The sequence below is a fragment of the Malus sylvestris genome, chromosome 6 (assembly GCF_916048215.2).
Source record: "Malus sylvestris chromosome 6, drMalSylv7.2, whole genome shotgun sequence".
NCBI lineage: Eukaryota > Viridiplantae > Streptophyta > Magnoliopsida > Rosales > Rosaceae > Malus > Malus sylvestris.
In genome coordinates, this window is record NC_062265.1 from 23,853,612 (window position 1) to 23,874,287 (window position 20,676).

General features: G+C 37.0%; 3 protein-coding genes across 5 annotated transcripts; 2 read left to right on the forward strand and 1 right to left on the reverse strand.

The window, feature by feature from the left end:
* The first annotated feature begins 139 nt into the window (after positions 1-139).
* LOC126626728 (uncharacterized) lies at positions 140-4,773 on the forward strand. Of its 3 annotated transcripts, none has more exons than XM_050296124.1 (12): positions 142-718; positions 1,377-1,540; positions 1,815-1,892; positions 1,975-2,081; positions 2,300-2,384; positions 2,490-2,909; positions 3,198-3,305; positions 3,561-3,628; positions 3,767-3,854; positions 3,945-4,016; positions 4,095-4,148; positions 4,252-4,773. In XM_050296124.1, exons 1-12 carry the CDS (start codon positions 304-306, stop codon positions 4,330-4,332), a joined length of 1,740 nt encoding a protein of 579 aa, XP_050152081.1. In that variant the 5' UTR covers positions 142-303; the 3' UTR covers positions 4,333-4,773. The 3 variants fall into 3 exon arrangements, with proteins under 3 accessions (XP_050152083.1, XP_050152081.1, XP_050152082.1); XM_050296125.1 differs by having other exon boundaries at positions 143-718; positions 2,002-2,081; XM_050296126.1 differs by lacking the exon at positions 4,095-4,148 and having other exon boundaries at positions 140-718.
* LOC126626729 (RNA pseudouridine synthase 3, mitochondrial) lies at positions 4,735-7,248 on the reverse strand. The gene is made up of 9 exons (XM_050296127.1): positions 6,878-7,248; positions 6,737-6,796; positions 6,475-6,633; positions 6,306-6,353; positions 6,118-6,198; positions 5,791-5,907; positions 5,568-5,669; positions 5,324-5,482; positions 4,735-5,247 (listed from the first exon to the last, which is right to left on the reverse strand). Exons 1-9 carry the CDS (start codon positions 7,187-7,189, stop codon positions 4,873-4,875), a joined length of 1,413 nt encoding a protein of 470 aa, XP_050152084.1. The 5' UTR covers positions 7,190-7,248; the 3' UTR covers positions 4,735-4,872.
* Positions 7,249-13,452: 6,204 nt separating this feature from the next.
* On the forward strand, positions 13,453-17,152 carry LOC126626730 (UDP-glucose 4-epimerase GEPI48-like). The gene is made up of 9 exons (XM_050296128.1): positions 13,453-13,926; positions 14,366-14,415; positions 14,515-14,650; positions 14,827-14,928; positions 15,081-15,308; positions 15,565-15,643; positions 15,898-15,980; positions 16,449-16,540; positions 16,619-17,152. Exons 1-9 carry the CDS (start codon positions 13,627-13,629, stop codon positions 16,701-16,703), a joined length of 1,155 nt encoding a protein of 384 aa, XP_050152085.1. The 5' UTR covers positions 13,453-13,626; the 3' UTR covers positions 16,704-17,152.
* The last annotated feature ends 3,524 nt before the right edge of the window (positions 17,153-20,676 follow it).

Below are 20,676 nucleotides of genomic sequence, written 5' to 3' on the forward strand. Positions count from 1 at the left end.
TCAAATAATTTATATCCACGATGAACGGCTGAGATGTGAGGATTCTTAGGATCCCCACATAATGGATCCGGAGAGATCCATTTCCGAATATTTCCTCATGCTGCGTTACTAAAACTTCCATACCCGTCGCTCGTCTTGTCCCAACTCCTAACTTGCAACAACCACCTCTCGTTCCTCATCTTTTATCACCACAAACCCCCATTGCCCATACACACACAGAGAGATTAGAGATAGATAGAGACCTCCACCATTACAGACTATACCTCTGTTCTCCACGCTTAATGCTTCGAACCCATCTCACATATGACTCTAATAAACCTCAGCTCCCTCTCCCCATGGCTCTCCCGCCTCTCTCACCACCCTTCTCCGCCCCTTCCCATCTTTCCCACCACCACTTTTTTGTTCAGAAATATTCAATCCACTTCCATCAACTTCTCAAAGCTCCTCAGAGTAAAAGCCTCATTGGGGGAGACCCAAAACGGCAGTGGGTTGGCAGAGGACTCTGTTTCTGAGCTGTTGGACGCTGAGTTGCTTGGAAGAGTATCGGGTACTAAAGATGCCCAGGAAGCACTCCAGCTGATCGCTGAAATGCCTGACAGAAATGGTGGTGTAGTGAGTGTATCTGATTGCTGTGCTATTATATCGGCTGCCCTTAAGCGGAACAACCGCGACTTGGCTCTCTCTGTTTTCTATGAAATGCGTGCGAGTTTTGATCAAGGTATGGTTTTAGGCTCAATTGTTTTATATGATAACCCAGCATTTAAACTCAAAGATTTCAACTTTGGATGCAAAAAGGAAATGGGTTTGGCCATTAGTGTTCTTCTATGCAAAGTTTGCCTAGCTATTGCACACATATATGTACAATAGCACTCTAGCACTAACCGATTGGTAACTTAATACAGCACTAACCGCTTATTTTGGGTTAGCCCGACAGACAGTTTAATCTCATGATTCGAACCCTTCTTATTTTAGGGCCTCGTTCAAAAATCATCCTTGCAAAATTTCACTAAAACGTGTACCCATGTGATTGATTATTGCTATGAACATTTCATTGATTATCAACACCGTGCCTGTGTATTTATCTGTTTGTAGTTAGATAACTGAACGGTTTTTTATTTGAATGAGCTTTTTATGGATGATCTTTGAATGATGAAGTAAACAATGATCGGTTCAGTTCATGGAAAACATAATGGATAGGGTCTAGATGAGTGGTTAACACCATATTAACTTACTAACTCGTTAGGCTATTGTATGTGTTTGTTATAATTTTTTTTTTTTATGAATTTAATTTATTGACATCTGGTGTTTTTAGGAATTTACTGGGTGGGGAATTTATCTTGGGGCATTGAATTTGTTGCTCACTTGTTTTTGGGCAGGTGTTAATGAAGATGGCCCTCTTGTTGAGAGGTGGAAATGGTCCAGACCAGATGTGCGTGTTTACACATCATTGATTCTGGGTCTAGCTGCGTCACTTAGGGTTTCTGATGCCATGAGGATGATCAACAATGTTTGCCGAGTTGGAGTATCTCCTGCTGAGGAGGTAAAAGCAATTATTGTTTTGCTTCTGTCTTTCCACGTTTGGATTTGCTCCAAGCAATTAGAATTGCAACTTTTTAAGGAAACCAGAATTGCTAGCTTTAACTACCTCTCACTGGCTTATGTTGGCTGTGTTGGTTTTAATGTGTTGAGCTTTATACTTTGGACTCCTAAAATTGTTAGTCAGAAAGCATTGTATGCACCTTTTAGTCTTGTTTTCTTTTATTCACTTTTTCTTGGCCACGTGAAGACCATCACACTTGATTTGGTGTTTGCAGGTTCCATTTGGGAAGGTTGTTAGGTGTCCTAGCTGTATGATAGCTGTTGCTGTTGCACAACCACAGCATGGTATTCAGGTATCCTTGACAAAAATCTTTGAACCCATCTTCTGACGATTAATCCTACTCCCTTAGTTGGGATTTTTTGTTCGAAAAGCAGCTGCTGCTCATGCCAGTTAATGTTCAGGTAGTGTCGTGTGCAAAGTGCTGCTACCAATACGAACTTATTTCTGGCAACATAGCTAGCATTGAGTCGGAAGAAATCAGGTTGGAATTCTTATATGCTTTAAATTTAGCATTATCTATTGTCTATCTATGCTTGTGAACATGGCCAAAATCATTTGTACAGTAAGTAGTGTTATATATTGGGAATATACATCAAACTTATCACATTCTAATTCTATGTAAATCACACAGCTAATATGTGTGTGGTGTTGATCCTGGGATATTGAATTTTTCTAAGGATCTCCTCATGACGAACGCAGCATGGATGTTCCAGCTTGGAAAAGGGGACTAAGATTCCTGAACATAATGAAGCAAAGTATTCCTGCGGCTGTTCACTCCATTGTGGTATACTATACTCATTATGAATGTTCAATTTCCGATTTTAGATGCACAGCATTCCTGGACCATGTTGGATTATTGTTGATCATCATTTACCCTCTCTTTTTTCAGGTACAAACCCCATCTGGTATAGCTCGTACAAACAGGTTTGCTACTGAAACAGTTGATCTCCCAGCACAGGAAGGGGAAAGGGTAACAATTGCTCTAGCAGCTCCATCAAGTGTTTACAGAGAGGTTGGTCCCTTAAAATTTAGTCCTAAGGCACCAAATTTTTACCCTGGGGAGCCTATCTGCTTGACAAACCATGAAGATGGCCGGGAGTCAAAACTATTAAGAGCCCCCTTAAAGGATGGAGGATCGTTGCTAACTAACCCCTCCATACTTTTTCCAATTGTTGCTGTTTTGGCCTCTGGAAATGCCGCCTCTGGAGTTATAGACCCCACCTTCCCCCAATTCCTTCCAGTTGCTGCAGTAGCATCTCTTGCTGTTGGAGTTACTCTGAACACATTGGTTGTCCCCCAATTAAATCGTGTAAGCAGTAAGCTAGTTTTTTCTTCTATAAAAACTGTAATAGGTGATTCCCAAATCACGTCCTCCCCTTTTCAAAAGGAAATGAAAAATAATTTTGCTCTTTAGATTTCAGTTTCCTCGCGACTAGTATCTGTTTCCTTCTTTGAGGATCTAACTTTTAAATTCTTAAGTTATTCTAGATGTTTTCGGGCAATGCAAGTAGTTTTGTTTGCTCAGTCTATATATTCTAGTCAAGAAAGTTTTGAACTGAGAAATGGATGTTGTTCTTATACTTGGTTGTTTTGTCAGCTTCCTCGGAGAATAGTGGATACAGTTGCCATCAAGCAGCAACTTTTATCGCAATATGACACACTCCAATCTCGTATAAGGGGCCTAAAAGAATCTGCTGAAAAAGAGGTAAGCTCCATGCTAGTTGTGGGTCTTTAGTAAAGTTTTCAAGTGAGTAGCTTTATGATCATAAAAAGGTAACCTAGTCTCCACAAATCTGAAGAAATATTTCAAAATAGTTGCTAAGAGAGGTATTCATCAATGATAGAAATTGTCATTCAACGATTTTGCGGCACCAATCAATTTTTGCACTTTTCTTTTCATGCATAAGTTAACAGAATGTATTGAAGATATCAGATAGATGATCACTTATTTCCTGTGCAGGTCTGGATGTTGGCTCGGATGTGCCAACTTGAGAACAAAATTGTTGCTGTAGGAGAGCCTTCTTATCGGTAAAACACTTCAACGTTATTGCTCGTCCTTTAAGCTATGCAGCGAATAGCAAGTTAGCTCGCCTGTGTGATAATTTTTTTTATCTGATGTAGTTCGCTACTCTGATACAATGTTCTTTTGTTTTTGTTAATATCTAGTGCTCGAAGAAGTAAAGTCAAAAGGGTCCGAGAAGGCTTGGAAAATTCTCTCAAGGGACGAATTGAACTTATTGACAGCTATGCAAGGGTATGATTCTTCTCTTTAGACACAACTTAACCACCCCTCTCTCCCCAAAATATGTTATCAACTAATATAGTCATGCCATCCACTTATCAGATTTCATCAATGATCGAAATTGAGGTAGAACTGGACTCCGATGTTCTTGCTGCTGAAGCAGCAAGCAATGCGGTAAGCTCAAACTGATTACATAGTTGTTCCTCTCCCTGTATATGCCTAACAAGCTAACGAGGGGGTCCTTGTTCACAGGAAAATATTGCTGAACAGATACAGCAAACCATGGAGCTAGAAAACCTTGAAGAGGCATCCCCTTTCACTTCGAATTCTCTCGTTTTCGTAACCTTGAGAACGAATATCGCATTCCTCTGATCCATGTTGTTTGTGTATCGATTGCTTTTCTCTGCAGAGATGGAGAATACAAGTTGAAGCAAATGATGAGGCAGAAAGACTTCTTAGTTCCCAACCGATGCCAACAGAACAGGTTTAGAATTTTTACTCCAAAAAAATGAAGCGAAATGATGAAGCAAACGGTAATATCATACCTCCGGGAAAGGAATCAATATTAAGCATGACTCCGGGAAAAGAAGATGGTCAGTTCAGCATGTAGGTGCTGCTTGTTCATGTCCTCCTGGAGATCGTCTTTGTGACACTGAGTAAATGTCGGTGTTCGATTTACGAAGGAATTTCATGTTAAGGGAGGATTAAGGCTAATGTTCATTACAAATTTCAAATTAATCACCACACTTGTAAGTGTTCAAAGAAAGAGCCCCCATTTGACATACATAAGAGTTTTCGTTTCTTCTTGTGAAGATTATGAATAAAGGTTCAGACATTCTTTCAATGTAATTGACGTATCGAAATATTGATCGCTGTTATTAGTTTTCGTCAATTCTGAAAGCAATCATAAAATTCGATTCTTTGTAAATAATTTGTTAAGTCAACAAATTTACATACAATAAGAGTAGACCCTACGAAAATCATGTTTACGGTATCGAAAATCAGGTTCTACAACGCGAACTGCCCTTCTTTAAACTAAGTAGGATGACATGAGATTCCAACTAATTTTCATGTGGGAAGGCATTGAGGCACAAAACCGGAGGAGATCTGGTTTCGAAACAACTGCAGGGTGCTGGTCGTCCAGTTTCTGATCCAATAACAGAAGGAACTTGGCAATATTCGGAAGTACGAGCTCTCTACAGTGTAGATGTAACAGAGGAACTTTTGACAGAACACTTCCCTTCTGCACATCCAAGCCTGCTGGCCTCCGCAACTTGTATGGTAGCCCAGATGTTGGCTCAATATCAACTTGGGGTATTTGTTTCCATCTCTTGTGCACAAACCACCCGTACTTAAAGTCGCCCACAATTGGCGTACCGAGGGCTTCAGCACAATGGACACGGAGCTGTACAAATGCAGAAGAAATGAAATCAGTGACACCCCAAAATTCAGTATCGGCCAATGTTTACTATACTTTATACCTGATGCTTCCGACTAGTGAGTGGACGTAACTCAATCCATGAGCATCCATTTATTGTAGGACCAAGTACCCGGTATTGAGTTATAGCCTGTTGGGAAGTTTGGAAATCTGATTGATGAGCCAAGATGACCCTCTCTGTCTTCCCATCGTCAAGAACAACCTGCAAACACATTTTTTCTTTCAACACATTAGAAATTAGAAACTAGGAAACTGAATTTAGAGAGAGATAGAGAAAGATAGAGAACCTTTGTAAGAGGAGCACAGATCAAGCCTTCCTTCTCCTTCGGAGAGCCAATGACCAATGCCCAATAACTCTGATATTTTGCATCGCATGCATTGTTCCATGCCTAAAATTACCCAGAAACATATCAGCCTTAAGAATAAAATTTGTTACCATAATTTAATATCCGATATTATATGTCACTGCTTGGTATAACACAGAGTGCATGGCAATATGGGGTATGTTACCTTGCATGACGATTTTCCCTTATTGATGTCAGTGTATAACCATTGCAGAAGAGAAACACTCTCTCTTGTTCTCCCCATTAAGTGGAGGCCACTGCTCTCTGTGTCAAGCCGATGAACCTGATATGAATATGCACACCGAAAACAAGATAATCAACAACCGCTAAATGTATTGGAGAATGAAATAAGTTCAAAGGAAAACAAGAATCCTAGACTGCTCATACAAACAGTTTAATAATACAACTAGTCGTTACGATATGAAGGAACAAATTTGCTTCTTAGCCTTCCTCGCAATTTTATTTGAAGGGAGTCACTAAATTAAAATCTTACCAACTTAGGACCTTCTTTACAATCATAAGATAACGCTGCCGCTGCCAATGCATCCATGCCGTTATGTACAGGCAGATTACCCTAGCAAAATCATTGAACTTCAGAAATCAAATGGTAACACTAAGCTGGTAAAATAAAACAGTAGAACACTGAACACACGTCGAACGGAACTGTATATAGATTCCAACCTTGACCGGCAATTTCGGGGGCTTGTTCAGCACGATGATAGCAGAGTCCTGAAAATTCACGAAAAAAAAAACAATAGTAAGAAGCAAAAACGCACTGAAAAAACAAAATGCCTGCACTAAAAACATCAAACAAACACAGACTAAGTAGGAATTAAACTCAAAAACATGCCTTGTACTTGACAAGCCTCTGCAAGTATTTAATCTCATCAGCATTCGGGTTTAATGTTCCGCTTGGAATGCAGTCGAATCTCCTCGAAACCCTACTCTCGGCAACCGAAACCGGCACAAACACTCTTGCCCCAACATCCACTACATCACTAGGCCTAATCTATTTGCAAATGAATTGAAACCCGCATCAAAATTCAAATCAAACACAAATCAAAAAGCTCAAGCTACTGAAAGATTGCAAATTTACAAGCAAGCATCGTTACCTGTCTCATGGGTTTCACTCGCCCTTCCTTTTCAATCAAATTTGGGCATTCCATCTGAACCTATGAAATTCAAAAAATTAAATAATTAGATCTTTTTGAAAATTAAATTTAAAAATAATTACGCTCCAGTAGTTCACTCACAAGGCCTTTGTTGAAGTGGGACTGAATGGCAGAGTCACGAATCTCGTCGAAGTAATACTTAACCCAGCTGACGGCGGTGACGCGCGAAACGGCGCCGTCTTCGTGTGACCTCTTCCCCGGCAAAGGGTGGCCGGGAAAAGGCGGCAAAGACAGGAGTTGCCTCGGCTTCGGGCCTTCCTTCGGCGGGCCCAATTTAGCCACGTGGTTTGACACCCGGATGAGCGGCTCGCCGCCCGCGGGCGGCGGAGGGCATATTCGAGAATATTCCCTCGGGGATACATGGCGGTAGGGGACGCGGGTGCTCCTCCACATCGTTTTACATGTTGAAGAAATGAGCGAAGGACGAGTGTCAGGCAACGACACAGGGACCGGAAGAAGAGAAGAGAATATTTATGGACCGAAACCTTTGGGCTTGATTGGGCCGGCTTTGGGCCTTATTTGGGCCTATGAGCTTTGTAAGTTTGGGCTACCGGACTCAATCATTTGGTTTACGACAGGGAATGATTTGTCGTATTTGAGGATTATGGGCTGTAAACAGGTGTGACATTTGGCTTAAGTGTGATTAATTATTTTGATGAGGAGCTGTAATGTGCATTAGCCAGCCACGTTTGTCGTAGTGCACAGTACATATTATTATTATTATTATATTTGTTATCTAGTTTTATGTGATGAAGGTCACAAATGTGTGTGAATTGAAATGTCGGAGAAAGGTCTTTGTTACATTTGTGTTGTCGGTTAAACGCGTATGTTACAGTACCCTGAATTTTGCTGCCAAACAATCAACCTGAACAAGTGATTCACATTGACTCAGATCTAGGGGCAGAATCAGGATTCGGATTCAAATTGTGGGGGTCAAAGTGTTGAATGTTTAAGCTTTTTAGAAGAAAAATATGTTTTTATATTGTTCTGCGGGTTCGTTGAATATTTGGTAGGCTTGTAGTCGTGAGACAAGTTATGTTGCACACAAGTTAACAGATTTTGACTTTTGTCCAAGCAATCTGTTGAGTGTTGTCAAGAGTAACTGTCGATGCAACATGATGAACGCTACCAATATATGCTTAGCAAATATTATATCAAATAATTAGTTGGAAGGTTCCTAGAGATTGTTCACAGTCGTGTTTCTAGGCCTCCGAGTCATCTAATGACCATCTTGTTTCCTATGTGGACCCGCCCTTTGATCAGATCCACAATCTTATTATGTTGGCAAATTATTTGACAAGAGAATATTCTATGCAATCAAATAATATAACAAACGGTATTGACATTTCACAGGTAATCAATGCCAAACTATTTTTGACAAATTGTGAAATTCAACACAAGAATCAAGATAATCAATGCCACTAATTCAACTATGTTGATTTGGAATGCTACATACTCACATAGTCTTATTTTAGGCGCATAGAAGAAAATATATGTGAAAAAATTTCACAAACTTTATACGTTAATAGTTTTTATACTTTCTAAATGTTACAAGTGACTTATGCACACTTTTATTTTTTTCGTTAATGGTAGCGGATCCAAGATTCAAATTTTGGATGGCCCCAGTTTTAAAGGTCCGAAGTTTTTTAGATAGAAATTACAGCTCAAAATGCACAAAATTTTTTTTTCTAGTTTATTCACTGAAGCATTGTCGAACACTTAATTAATGATATCGAGATAATTTGTCGTGTTGTTCACGCAATTTGTCTAGATATGCCTTGCAAGTATTACATCAAACACTTGGTAAGTACAAAAGGACCTATACAAAACATTCGGGCAGTCCTCAAAGACCTTCACAAGTATATTTTTTAAAACTCCAAGTGGTCCTCGAACCACCTAGGTCCCAGTGCGCATTCGTCTCTGCTTGTTTTTGTATATTATGTTTATCTCAGTCATTTGATCATCCTTTGTTTTATTCGATCTAGCAGTTGAAAGTTACCGTAAGTAGCAGCAAAAGAGTGTAAAAAAAAAATCGTTCTTGAAACAAAGAAAATAAAAGAATGTTAGAGAATGTGGAGTTATTGTATATGAGAATGTGCCAATATGGTAATCACAATTCCACGTGGAGATTCGATTCCTTATTCTTCTTCCTTTTTGTCAATACTCCCACAATCCACATGGAGATTGATACAATGTGACGTCATTTATTCTTAAATATGTTTAGAACCTTTGAATTTTGATTAGTTTAGATCCTTCGAATTGCCACTTAGTACTACGGTTTAGTGATATTTCTCTTCGCTTGTAAATAAGAGGTCTTAGGTTCGATTTTCGTCAAAGACGAGTTTGAATCACATTATTACTAACTCATTGTGAGACTAAGTTCACCCTCTCCCCTTAGGGTAAATAATATCACTTGTTCAACAACAAAAAAACTTCGAATTTTGATTAGTTTAGATCCTTGAAATGAAGGAAGTAGCTTCCATTCCACGAATACATTATAGTAAAATTAAAATATTTAATTATTTATCTCCTTCTCCTTTTACCCAATTTACGTCACTTTTTTTTTTAGTACTATACTTGCTTCTTACTTCTTTTCTTAAATCTTTGACGTTAAAATAGTTATTAAATGGGTAATGGAAAGAATAATATTCAAATACGAAACCAGATAACTGGCTAAGCTAGGGTATAAATACGACCATCTTTAAGTATGATTTGTTAATTTATCTTGGTGATATAATTTATCAATTAGAATTAGACATGTGTGGTTTACAAATATGTTGATTGACACACCCTGATCCTAGAATCAAGACGTGTTGGCCGTCACGGCTCGTCGGAAAATCCAACGATTTCCAAAAATTAGCAAAATTTACAGAAATGAAGATCTCAATGAGTAGAGTAAACTTTATACTTGTGGTCAAGGCCAATTTGGCCTGGAAATGCTCCAATTTCATCAAACCCGTGAAGAATCCTAGAAATGAGTGTTTTCAATTCGACCTCCAAAACCACTCCGATGCTCAAACTAATGTTTGGGCTTTGTTCCAGGTCCTAAGGGAATGCTAATGGTGTTAGTAATTGAAAGAAAACGTTTCAAGATTTGAAGAATTAGTACACTAAGCCACCGCAAACCGTGAGGGCGTGGTCGGGGCCCAAAGCGGACAATATCGTGCTACGGTGGTGGAGCGGGCTCGGGAAGTGGTCCACCCCGGACCGGGATGTGACGTTGATGAATTTTATGAATAATTTTATGTCGTTTCAAGTGAAAAATGATTAAAAATTCACAATCTGTAGTATATAATTTACATTCTAAGCAAATTGAACTACATACCTCTTGACAACCCTTTTACGTCAACTCATTTTCGCTAACCTTTTGCCCTACTTGGTGAATAAATAAAGTTAGAAGAATTAGAATTAGACGTGTGGTTTAAAAATACGTTGAGGAGCTTATTTATAATTGTATGTCGTTTCAAGTAAAAACTAAAAATTCACAATCTCAAATACATAATTTACATTTTAAATCGATTATGTTTCAGCTATTTAATACTACGGTCTAGTGACATTCCTCTTAACTTATAAGTAAAGAGTTTTAGATTTAATTCTCGTCAAATGCAAATTTGAATAACATTAATACTAATCCATTATGAGGTTAAGATAATATTTAAAAAAATAATAATCGATTGAGTTACAATCTTCTTAACAATCCTTTTAGGCGGCCTTAGTTACGTAGACTTTTTGGCTTACTTGGTGAATGGATAAAGTTCGTAGAATTTTATAACTTCTTCCATGTTGAGTGGGGTGGTGACAATGTCATGATCTATCTACCTGCTTCCTGAATATTCACGATTTTGACATTGTTGTTGCAGTTACGTGTCCTGCACTTCCACAAAAAGCCATACACTTCCTTGTGACTCACAATTTCAAAGTCATCCAAAAAGCCACCCAATACTTCCAAAACTTGAAAAGATATATCCACCCCCACTTTTCCTTTTTTTTTTTCCTTCCTTTTTTGGAATTATTGGATAGTGAAGTAATTTCATGATGTATTTAAGACTCGTTTAGAAATGTAAATAAAATAAATGAAAAAGTTTTTATTCTTTAGTTCTAAAATCATTTAAAGTGTTTTTCTTTTCACTGGAATGTAAGAGGTTTTAAGTTCGATTCTCGTCAAAAGCAAATTTGACCATATTATTGTTATCTCATTGCGAGGCAAAGCTCACTCCTCCCCTTTAATGTAGATAATATAGTTTGTTAGAAAAAAAAATAATAAGAAGCACTAGTTTTCAACGTATTTAGGGCTCGTTTAGAAGTGCAATTGATATAATTGAAAATACTTTCAAAGAAAATGTTTTTGTGTTCCAAAAACATTTGAAAGACTTCTTGCAACAAACACCAGTTATGTGTTTTTTTACAGGATATACTTCAAGTTCTTTTCCAAGATTCATTTTAATTTTTACTAAAGATTGGTTCCAAAAATATTTTTACCTAACACGTTTTTTTAGTTATTTTAAAAACGCTTCCAAACGAACTATTAAACACTATCATTGTTGGGTGTGTTATTAGTTGTTAACATACTAAAAAGTGATTTTTACCTTTTTAGAATGATTTTGGCATTATTATTGTACTCTTGGCTCTAAAAAGCGAATCAAAAAATTGAAACGGAATTAATTGAGATATCTTCAATATCTAGAATATGTTCTTCAACTTTTAGCCATGAAAAATGAAAGAGAATAAATTCTTGATATCAATCACTTATGTAAACATCCAAGCATCATTTCATTTAAATTTAGATAAAGCTAATAAAATTATATTCTTTTTATATATGGTGCAAAATCGACTGAGATAATATTCACAATATGACATGTTGACATAGTGTTTTATGAGCTCATTTATATTATAGCACTTGTACAATTATTATTAGGGAATTTTAACGAAAAGCTCATGGTACTATTCACTTTAACGAAAAACCACATTTTTACACTAAAAAGTCAATCATGGTACTATTCACTTCACCATTTATTTTGTCCTTATCGTTAAAACTCAAAGTTTTTAAGCTATTTTCGTTAGTTTTCCTTTATTATTATTAATATTAATATGTAAACTTAATATGAAAATGATCAACCTTATGGCTGGTATGGAATGCATAACGCTTATGTTAGCTAGCACATCATGTGGTGTTGCATCCACTTACAATAGTTTTGGAGTCATTATATGGCAATGAATAATACAATGTTAAGGGATCGTTTGAAAATGTTTTCATAATGGTTGAAAGTGTTCTTGAAATCAATTTATAATAAAATGACAAGTGAATCCTGAAAAACGCTTTATTGCTTCATGCAAGGAGCACATAATTGATACTTCTTGTAGAACACTTTAAGTGCTTTTGCAAACCAAAAAAATATTTTTACTAAAAGCGGTTTCAATCATCTTAAAAAAAGTTATAGGTGAATAACATACGCACAATAATCCCAAAGCCTATATGTTGTAGGACAACAAAAACAGAAGCATTTACCGTGTTTTTGGTAAGAGGTTTTTGAGAAAAAAAAGTACAATATTCATTAAGATTGATATAGAATACGTACAAATAGTAGGATAGGGTGCATATTTAATGGCTGAAAACAGAAGCATCTACGATGTACCCGAAGCCTGCATCTTGAAAAGAATTTGGAGTGCTTCTTATAAGAAACACCAACACATAATTAGTGTTTCTTGCATAATGCACTTTAAGTACTTTTGGAACTCAAAAACACTTCTCCATAAATACTTTCAATCATTTTAAAAGAGTTTCCAAACGAGCCTGAAATAGTTAGTTGTTAGCAGGAGGAAAGAAGCCTCAATGGTTTCCCTTGGAAAAAAAAAATGTTAAACTAACTAGTTCTTGGTGGTTAGACAAAAAGAAAAAACTAGTTCTTAGTGTAATGAAATTGTAAAAAGTTCCCAATAAGAATCATATTCACACTCCCTTTGTTGATAAACAATATTCGAAAGGAAAAGAGTTTTTAAAATCGATTCCATGAAAAAATAGGATGATGCTAAAGAGATCATTCACTTAAATTATATTATGTAGCAGGTTATGATTCGACTTCCTTTTTTAACCATTATAAATTGAAACTAATCATCGACAGTAACATCATGTAATTTATAAAATATAGCTTAAAAAAATAATTCCATAATATTTTCCTAAAAAACGTGACTTTTCTCATCATTCATTTCATTTTCCGTAGTGTCAAACATTAAACAGTTCTCCTTAAACAAGGTCAAATTATGTCAATTTCTTTCTTTGTCTCAAATATAGTAACGTTAAACGCCATAATTAATTTCCCAATCTCACCCAATCAATGCCAGCGATTACACAAGAGATCATGGGCCCAACCTTAAACTCAATCAATTAATCCCAGATTTTTTTTTAATCCCAGATTTTAACCTAAAACAAAAGCAGTCACCAATCACCGCCCGCCGCCTCCTCCTCCGCCTCCGTAACTTTACACCCAAGTCCTCGCCATCACTCCGCTGGTGGACATGTGAGTCTTCGAACCTTCACAAAGCCCCACCCCACCCGAGATCGCTCCACGTGTCAGATCTGGTCCACCCCGAAACCGCCTTTTTAATTTCTTTACGTTTTTTAATCATTTAATTACTCCAAAATTTCAGTTACTCCCTCTCTCAGAGAGAGAGAGAGAGAGAGAGAGAGACTTTAAACTGCTTTTTTGCTGCTTCTTCTTCGTCCTCCTTCTGGAAAATTAATTAATCAATTAATTAATTAAATTAATTGTTTAATTAAAGTAACCGCTGGCGACTGGTACCATTGGCGATTCCTATATATTGGTCTTCTTTTCATGCTTTTGCTGCGGCACCCAAAGATCTTCACGCTTTCCAGCATTCCCACCACTTCTTCTTCCTCCTCTGCCTCGTGTACTGCGCTGTCGTTTGACAGCCCTAATTCGCTTGCTTCCATGGCCAAGTGCATACTGGTCACCGGCGGTGCCGGTTACATCGGCAGCCACACCGTGCTTCAGCTTTTACTCGGCGGCTTCAAAACCGTCGTCGTTGATAATCTCGACAACTCCTCCGAAGTCGCCATTAACCGCGTCAGGGAACTCGCTCGTGAATTCGGCAAAAACCTCTCCTTCCACAAGGTTTGGGTTTTGAATTTTTGTGTTTAATTTTGATAATCGGGTGATTGTTCGTTTAATTTGATCAGTTGTAGTTTCGAATTTTCAATTGGCAGAAACCGACACTCTGGGTTTTTGGACTGAATATTTATACCCAAGTTTCAGAAATTGGTATTTTAATTGGCTTGGATAAACAACAAAAATATATACAATTGGGTTACTTCTAATTTTCTGTTTTGGTGGGTATTTTTGGAGAACTCTAATTCTGCTTTCTGGGTTTCCAAGTTTGTGTTTTTATATTTGAAAATTAGGGAAATTTAGGAAATTTCTTGATGTTTGTGCCTTAATATAACTGCTGCGAAAGTTATGCAGAACTGAGGTATCATATTAGACAGACATACTGTTTCATTGATTCATGGATGATCATGATTTATCATAACTCTGTTTCCAATTCCACCTGCAGATGGACCTCCGGGACAAAGCGGGACTCGATAATCTCTTTTGTTCAACACCGTAAGCATCTTCACCTAAAAGCGCCCCCAATCTTGACTTTGCCATCTAACTTATGGTGTTCCTGTTGTAACCTCCCTTGTTCATCTCTCCAAATTGCAGATTTGATGCTGTCATACACTTTGCTGGACTCAAAGCAGTTGGTGAAAGTGTTCAGAAACCATTGCTTTACTATAACAACAATTTAATTGGGACAATTACTCTGTTGGAAGTCATGGCTGCCCATGGATGCAAAAAGGTTCTCTCTTATGTTCCTTCAGCCTTGATATAATTTTGATTGCAAACACCTTGTTTATCATTTTCAAGTTCCCAAATTATATAGATGGTACTTCTTCGGAGAATATTTTAAATGCAGATTTTGGATGTATATGATCGTTCATTGACACGGGTTTCGCATACTTTGAATGTTTTCAGCTTGTGTTCTCATCTTCAGCAACTGTTTATGGTTGGCCGAAGGTGGTCCCATGTACAGAGGACTTCCCACTTGCTGCAGCAAATCCTTATGGACGAACGAAGGTATAATACGGCCAGAATAATGTACATCTAGTTCAAAATGTCTGGTTAAGTTCTCAGTGAGAGCATCACTAGCAGTTTCTTTCTTCAGAAGATGTACCTTTTGTTCATCCCCTGTATATTTTTCTATGAGGTCTAATGAGGTTATCTTTCAGCTTTTCATTGAAGAAATTGCTCGAGATATTTACAGCTCAGACTCTGACTGGAAAATCATATTGCTGAGATATTTCAATCCAGTCGGTGCACATCCTAGTGGCCTTATTGGTGAGGATCCCCGTGGGATACCAAACAATCTCATGCCGTTTGTGCAGCAAGTTGCTGTAGGCAGGCGTCCAGCCGTGACAGTGTTTGGAACTGACTATAATACCAAAGATGGTACTGGGGTATGTATTCATTTTAGCCTTTTGCTTTAAGCAATTTTTTTCATGTCTGCAATAACTTGGTTGGGCTATATCCGAATTTATATAGATGCTCAGTTTACTTGATTACTTGAGATATCTCGAATACTTCATCTTTGTTCTGGTATTGATTAATCATGAATTATGGGGATTTAGGGTGGTATCATTTGGTTTTTCTATTTGTCTTACGCTGAATACTTTTGTTGGAGGTTTAATTCTGATGGTGTTTGTTCCTTTTCAGGTACGTGATTATATTCATGTATGTGATTTGGCAGATGGTCACATTGCTGCATTGCACAAGTTAGATGAGGATACTATGGGTAGGGGTTCTATATCACCATTTTCTTTGTCTGTAATACTTGTCTTGTTTCTGTTAGTTTGACCCGGAGATTATTTTATGCAAGACCACACCCTCAGACTATTTAAAAAATCTTGCCTCAAATGTGATGTTTTGGTGTTTATTTATCTCATGTTAATGTGGTTCAGACAAATTTCAATATTGAACTTTCACATTTTATTTTGCTTTTGTTTCACAGAGATGATGAATCTATTAACACACTGTATTAATCCACAGGTTGTGAGGTGTACAATTTAGGAACGGGTAAAGGAACATCAGTCTTGGAGATGGTTGCAGCATTTGAAAAGGCATCTAGAAAGGTTTGTTTTTGCAAATATTTCCCATTTACTTCCCTCGCTATCCTCCTGGTTCCTAGAAACATTTCCGTGCTTAGAAACATCGGTTGTTGTATTGATTTCTGGACCCTAATCTGCTGTGAACATTGTGCTGCATGTAAAATTGGGGTCTCATTATGTGAGTGTGTAGTCAAATATTTTGTTTAGGATAGAGGTGACTTGTGTTTGCGTAGTCAAATATTTTATATCAAATTGGACAAAAGTGTGGTTAACGTTTCAGAGTTTTGACATGAGATTATTCTAAATAAGCGAATTCTAGAATTTATATAGTTGGAGAATATTGTGTTCAATTCTTTTGATCGACTCACTCTTTGGAAGAATCTCTGATCTTGTTCCAGTTCCACAGTATACAGAAAAGCTTTTATTAGTTTGGTTATGTTCGACCATTTATTATTTTGGTTAAGCTTATTTGTGTACTTGTTAATATTTCAGAAACTTCCTGTTCTCACGTCTGGGAGGCGTCCTGGAGATGCGGAAGTTGTCTATGCATCGACAGAAAAGGCGGAGAGAGAGCTGAACTGGAAGTGAGTACCTAGTGTTTGTGAAAAAATTATGCAGTGTGCCATCAACCCTTATATCTTACATTTGTAATTACCTTGCAGGGCGAAATATTCCATTGACGACATGTGCCGGGATCAGTGGAACTGGGCTAGCAAAAATCCATATGGCTATGAAACTTCAGACTAGCAATTGAGAGCTGATAGTTTCATATGCTTTATATGTTAGTTTAGTGTTTATCGACAGTGGAACTAGACTAGCCAAAAATCCGTATAGCTTTGGACATGCAGACTCTAAGCAACTGAAAGGTGATAGTTTCATATGCTTTATATTTAGGTTTAGTGGTCGTCATCTCTCACCCTCGATGTAAAGGTTTAGTGGCCTTGCAGAGATTAGGTTCTTTCTCTCATGAGCTTCGATCGTAGATCTTTAAGCTGTAGGTCACAGCGGTGTTACGATTCAGGCCAGTTAATGTTATGTTTTGGTTTTACAGTTTTACTTGATCATCACAGTTTTAGTAGTGCAGTTCTAACCAATCGCTGTTACTGATGCTCCTACATGTATTTTGAATAATAAATTCATGAGATCGAACCGCTTTTTACCGTTATTTGCAATACATGAATTCGGAAATTCCGGAAGAGACCGTGTTGTTTGATACATATATGCTTTTGATTTGTCATCTCTCTGTTGTGTGCCTGGGTTCCTTCATCCTTGCGCGATATTCTACTAGATAATTAAGCCATGACCAAACTATTCTGTACTGCTTGGCTACCCTTGTTTTCTCAAGTTAAGTTGGAAAATGCTCGGAGTTCGAATTCCGAGCATTTTCCAAGTCAAATTAGGTACACTATTAACTGCAGTGTATAAAAAATTTCGTGGTTCTAAAGCAATAGAAAACACAATAAAACAGACACGAGAAACTTATCTGATCTTTAAACCCTTAGCCAAGCAGAAACAAGTGACTGCTCATTCCTTCCAATGGGGATCGGCCTGTTGCGTGATGGCACCATGGCACGCCCGGAAGCAACACGAACACAACTAACTTGTACATGTAGAATTACATGTACCAATGGGCTGCATTCGTGCTGCTTATGCGTGTGGCACCATGAATTTGTGTACGCTTTGTAGTTTTGTATTATATTTGAGTGTATACATACATTAAATTAGAGATGTAAAAACTTTGGATCATGTTATTCACACACCCATTTTAGCTATTGATCTTCTAAAATTCATTTAATTCGATCGTCAAGAATTAAAAGGGGTGTGAGAAATAGAAAATGAATGTGTAGGTAACACTTTTCAAAACTGTATACATAGAATTTGGGAGAGTGTAGGAGAAAGGCCTACTGACCTTGGTGTGGTACGTCAAATGTGCGGTTCTGGACAGCCCATCAAGTAAAAGAGCGTGTTTGTATCATGTGCTTTACAAAACAAGATATTTGTGTGTTGAATAAGTCTTCGTCAGATAGGTCTTCATCTAACGATAATGAAGTTATAAGTCAAAGCGTCGTTTTTTTGGTAAACTCAATGCAGACTTATATGACACAGTAATTTTCTTACCAATGAAGACATACAATTTTTTGTTCACATGTCTTTGATTTATTGATACGGGATATTATGGCGTCGGTGTATTCGTGCCATATAAATTGCTCTCGTTAACGTAGCAGGAATGGACCTTGTAAGGCCAACGGATCTTTTCCAACTGTAATATAACCATTCGTTAACAATTCTTCCATGGTGATGTGTCAAGAGATGAGCCCACACTATAATATAAACGAGGTAAATTCAAACTAAAGTGCAGAGAATGTACAACATACTCTTCGAAACTAGTAGAAATGGGGCATGTAACCATCATTTGGGAAGATGGCTACATATATAAGTGGGATACAAATACGATTTCATATCAAGAAACATATACAAATAGTTATGAGTATTGTACTGAGGTTTGTGTTTGGAATCACATTGGACAACTCGATTTTAGTGTGACGGTACTTCGTTCTATAAATTTGAAGATGCTCGAGAGTTCAAAATTCTATCTCCTATTTAGATTGGACAAATATATAGACTGAATTAACGAGTTAAACGAATCTCTGAACTGAATTAGCATATCATATACGATTTAAACGTTACAAAGGAGGTAATAACAAGAGACATTTTCATGGGACTTGGCATTGTGCCGTTGGGTTGGAGTTTGAATATAGCATGCACCTGAACTTCCAAAAAAATGGGGGACCTTCCTTCTTTATTGTTCAAAATAGAGCACAAATTCAAATTCACATAGACATGAATTGGAAAGTTGAAAAGATTTTTTTCAAATTTACTCTCATTACGTTAATATTTTTTCTTAATTTATTGAATTTCATATGTTTTCTTAATGATTATTATGCTTTCCAAAGGGTGATGGTTTCTTATGCTTTATATTTAGGTTTAGTGGCCTTGCAAAGATTATGCGTCGTTTTATTAGTACAAGGTAGTCAAGGAGAAATTTTTATGTACGGACAACCGTATCACGTCACCAATTCTTGAGATCTCTCATGTCATGGCCGTCGGCCAAGGCCCCTTGCAGTTTGTTTTGGTTAGTTCTTGAATCTTGTTGAACCTTTGGCCGACCGTCTTCCAAAAAAATGGGTTCCTTCGTCTTGTGGCCATTGCATGTTGCGCCTCTCTTATAATTCAATGTCATTATTTGACTTTTGTTGTCTGTCAATTTGTTTTTTATTCGAGCAATATTCTATTGGAAAACTAAAGTACAAGGATGTGAATTCAAACAATTTTAGACTAGTCGGTTGAACCAAGGTATATAAAATAAAAAAAGAATATTGGCTGTCTATAATTGGACAATTCGCTTTTAACTTTGTTAAAACCGCAGTCACTCAGGACTACGGTTTGGTGTTATTCCTCTTCATTCGAAAGTGAGAAGTCTTAGGTTCGAATCTCGTGGATGGCGAATTCGATACCAAATTAGACTGCTAATTGTGTAACTTAACCGAACTATCGCAACGCATTAATGGAAAATTTGTACATATAAAAAATGTTCATTAAAAAATAACATATGAAATTAGAGAAGGCAGAATGATTGTGTATGGAAAAGTGTGCCCACCGGTTCAACAATAGTAGGATATGATTCAAACTCCAACACTGGTTTTGGCACACTACAATTGAAATCCTTCTTTCTTTTTAGTGTTTGATAACCTTATACAACAACTGGTAGGGATTTTGGTAGGCCAAGTAAATTTCGATATTCTTCTTTGTTAGTCAATCTTATGTTATCGTTTTAAGATCTCAAGATTGTTCCGAGAAAAACGACTTAAGTTTGCACACATTGATGAAAAAAATGTGTCTAACAAAATGAGAGTTGAAATTAAGATCTCTCACTTATAAATGAAAAAAATACTACTATGTTGTAGTACTAAATGATTGTTGACATTTTTAACGTGAAATTAAAATGATGTGGATGACAAGGGGAACAAAAATTGTTAAATGAGTTATAAGACGTCTAATGAATCTTGTAAATGTGTTTTTTATTTAATTTATTTAGTTTTAGGAAAACTAATTAAAATAGCTTGAAAACTTTGAGTTTTAACAAAAATGACAAAATAAAGGGTAAAGTAAATATCAGAATTGACTTTTTAGTGTAAAAATGTGGTTTTTTGTTAAAGTGAACAATATTGAAAATTTTTCGTTAAAGTTCCCTTTATTTTTATGTTAAAACGATAGTTTTGTTAGGTCAAATGTTAGATTAGAAAGCCAACAAGATTCGAACTCATGCTGTGGTGTAAAGGCAACACTCATCTCCACTACTGTAGTAGAGGGCCACGCCTTGTAAAGGTTCATTACAACAATAAGCATGAACGTGTCACCGAGTTTTATTTGTGCTCTAATTTTTTGTTTATTTTTCTGTATTGTTTTTTAATGTTAATAACTTAGGATCCGTTTGGTATTCTATTTTAGTAGTAAGTAGGAAACTATGACTCTAAGAAGAGGTATTTTCAAGTTGAATATTAAGATCCAAAAACTTTTTTGGTTGGGAAATAAAAGTTGTTTTCGAACTTTTAAATTTAAAAGGGAAAGAAAAAGACCAATCGAAGTTGACGGGCAAGATGCCAATGATCACACACCCTTCCCCTTTTCTATTGAGTAACAATTTCCTCTTCTCGTGACC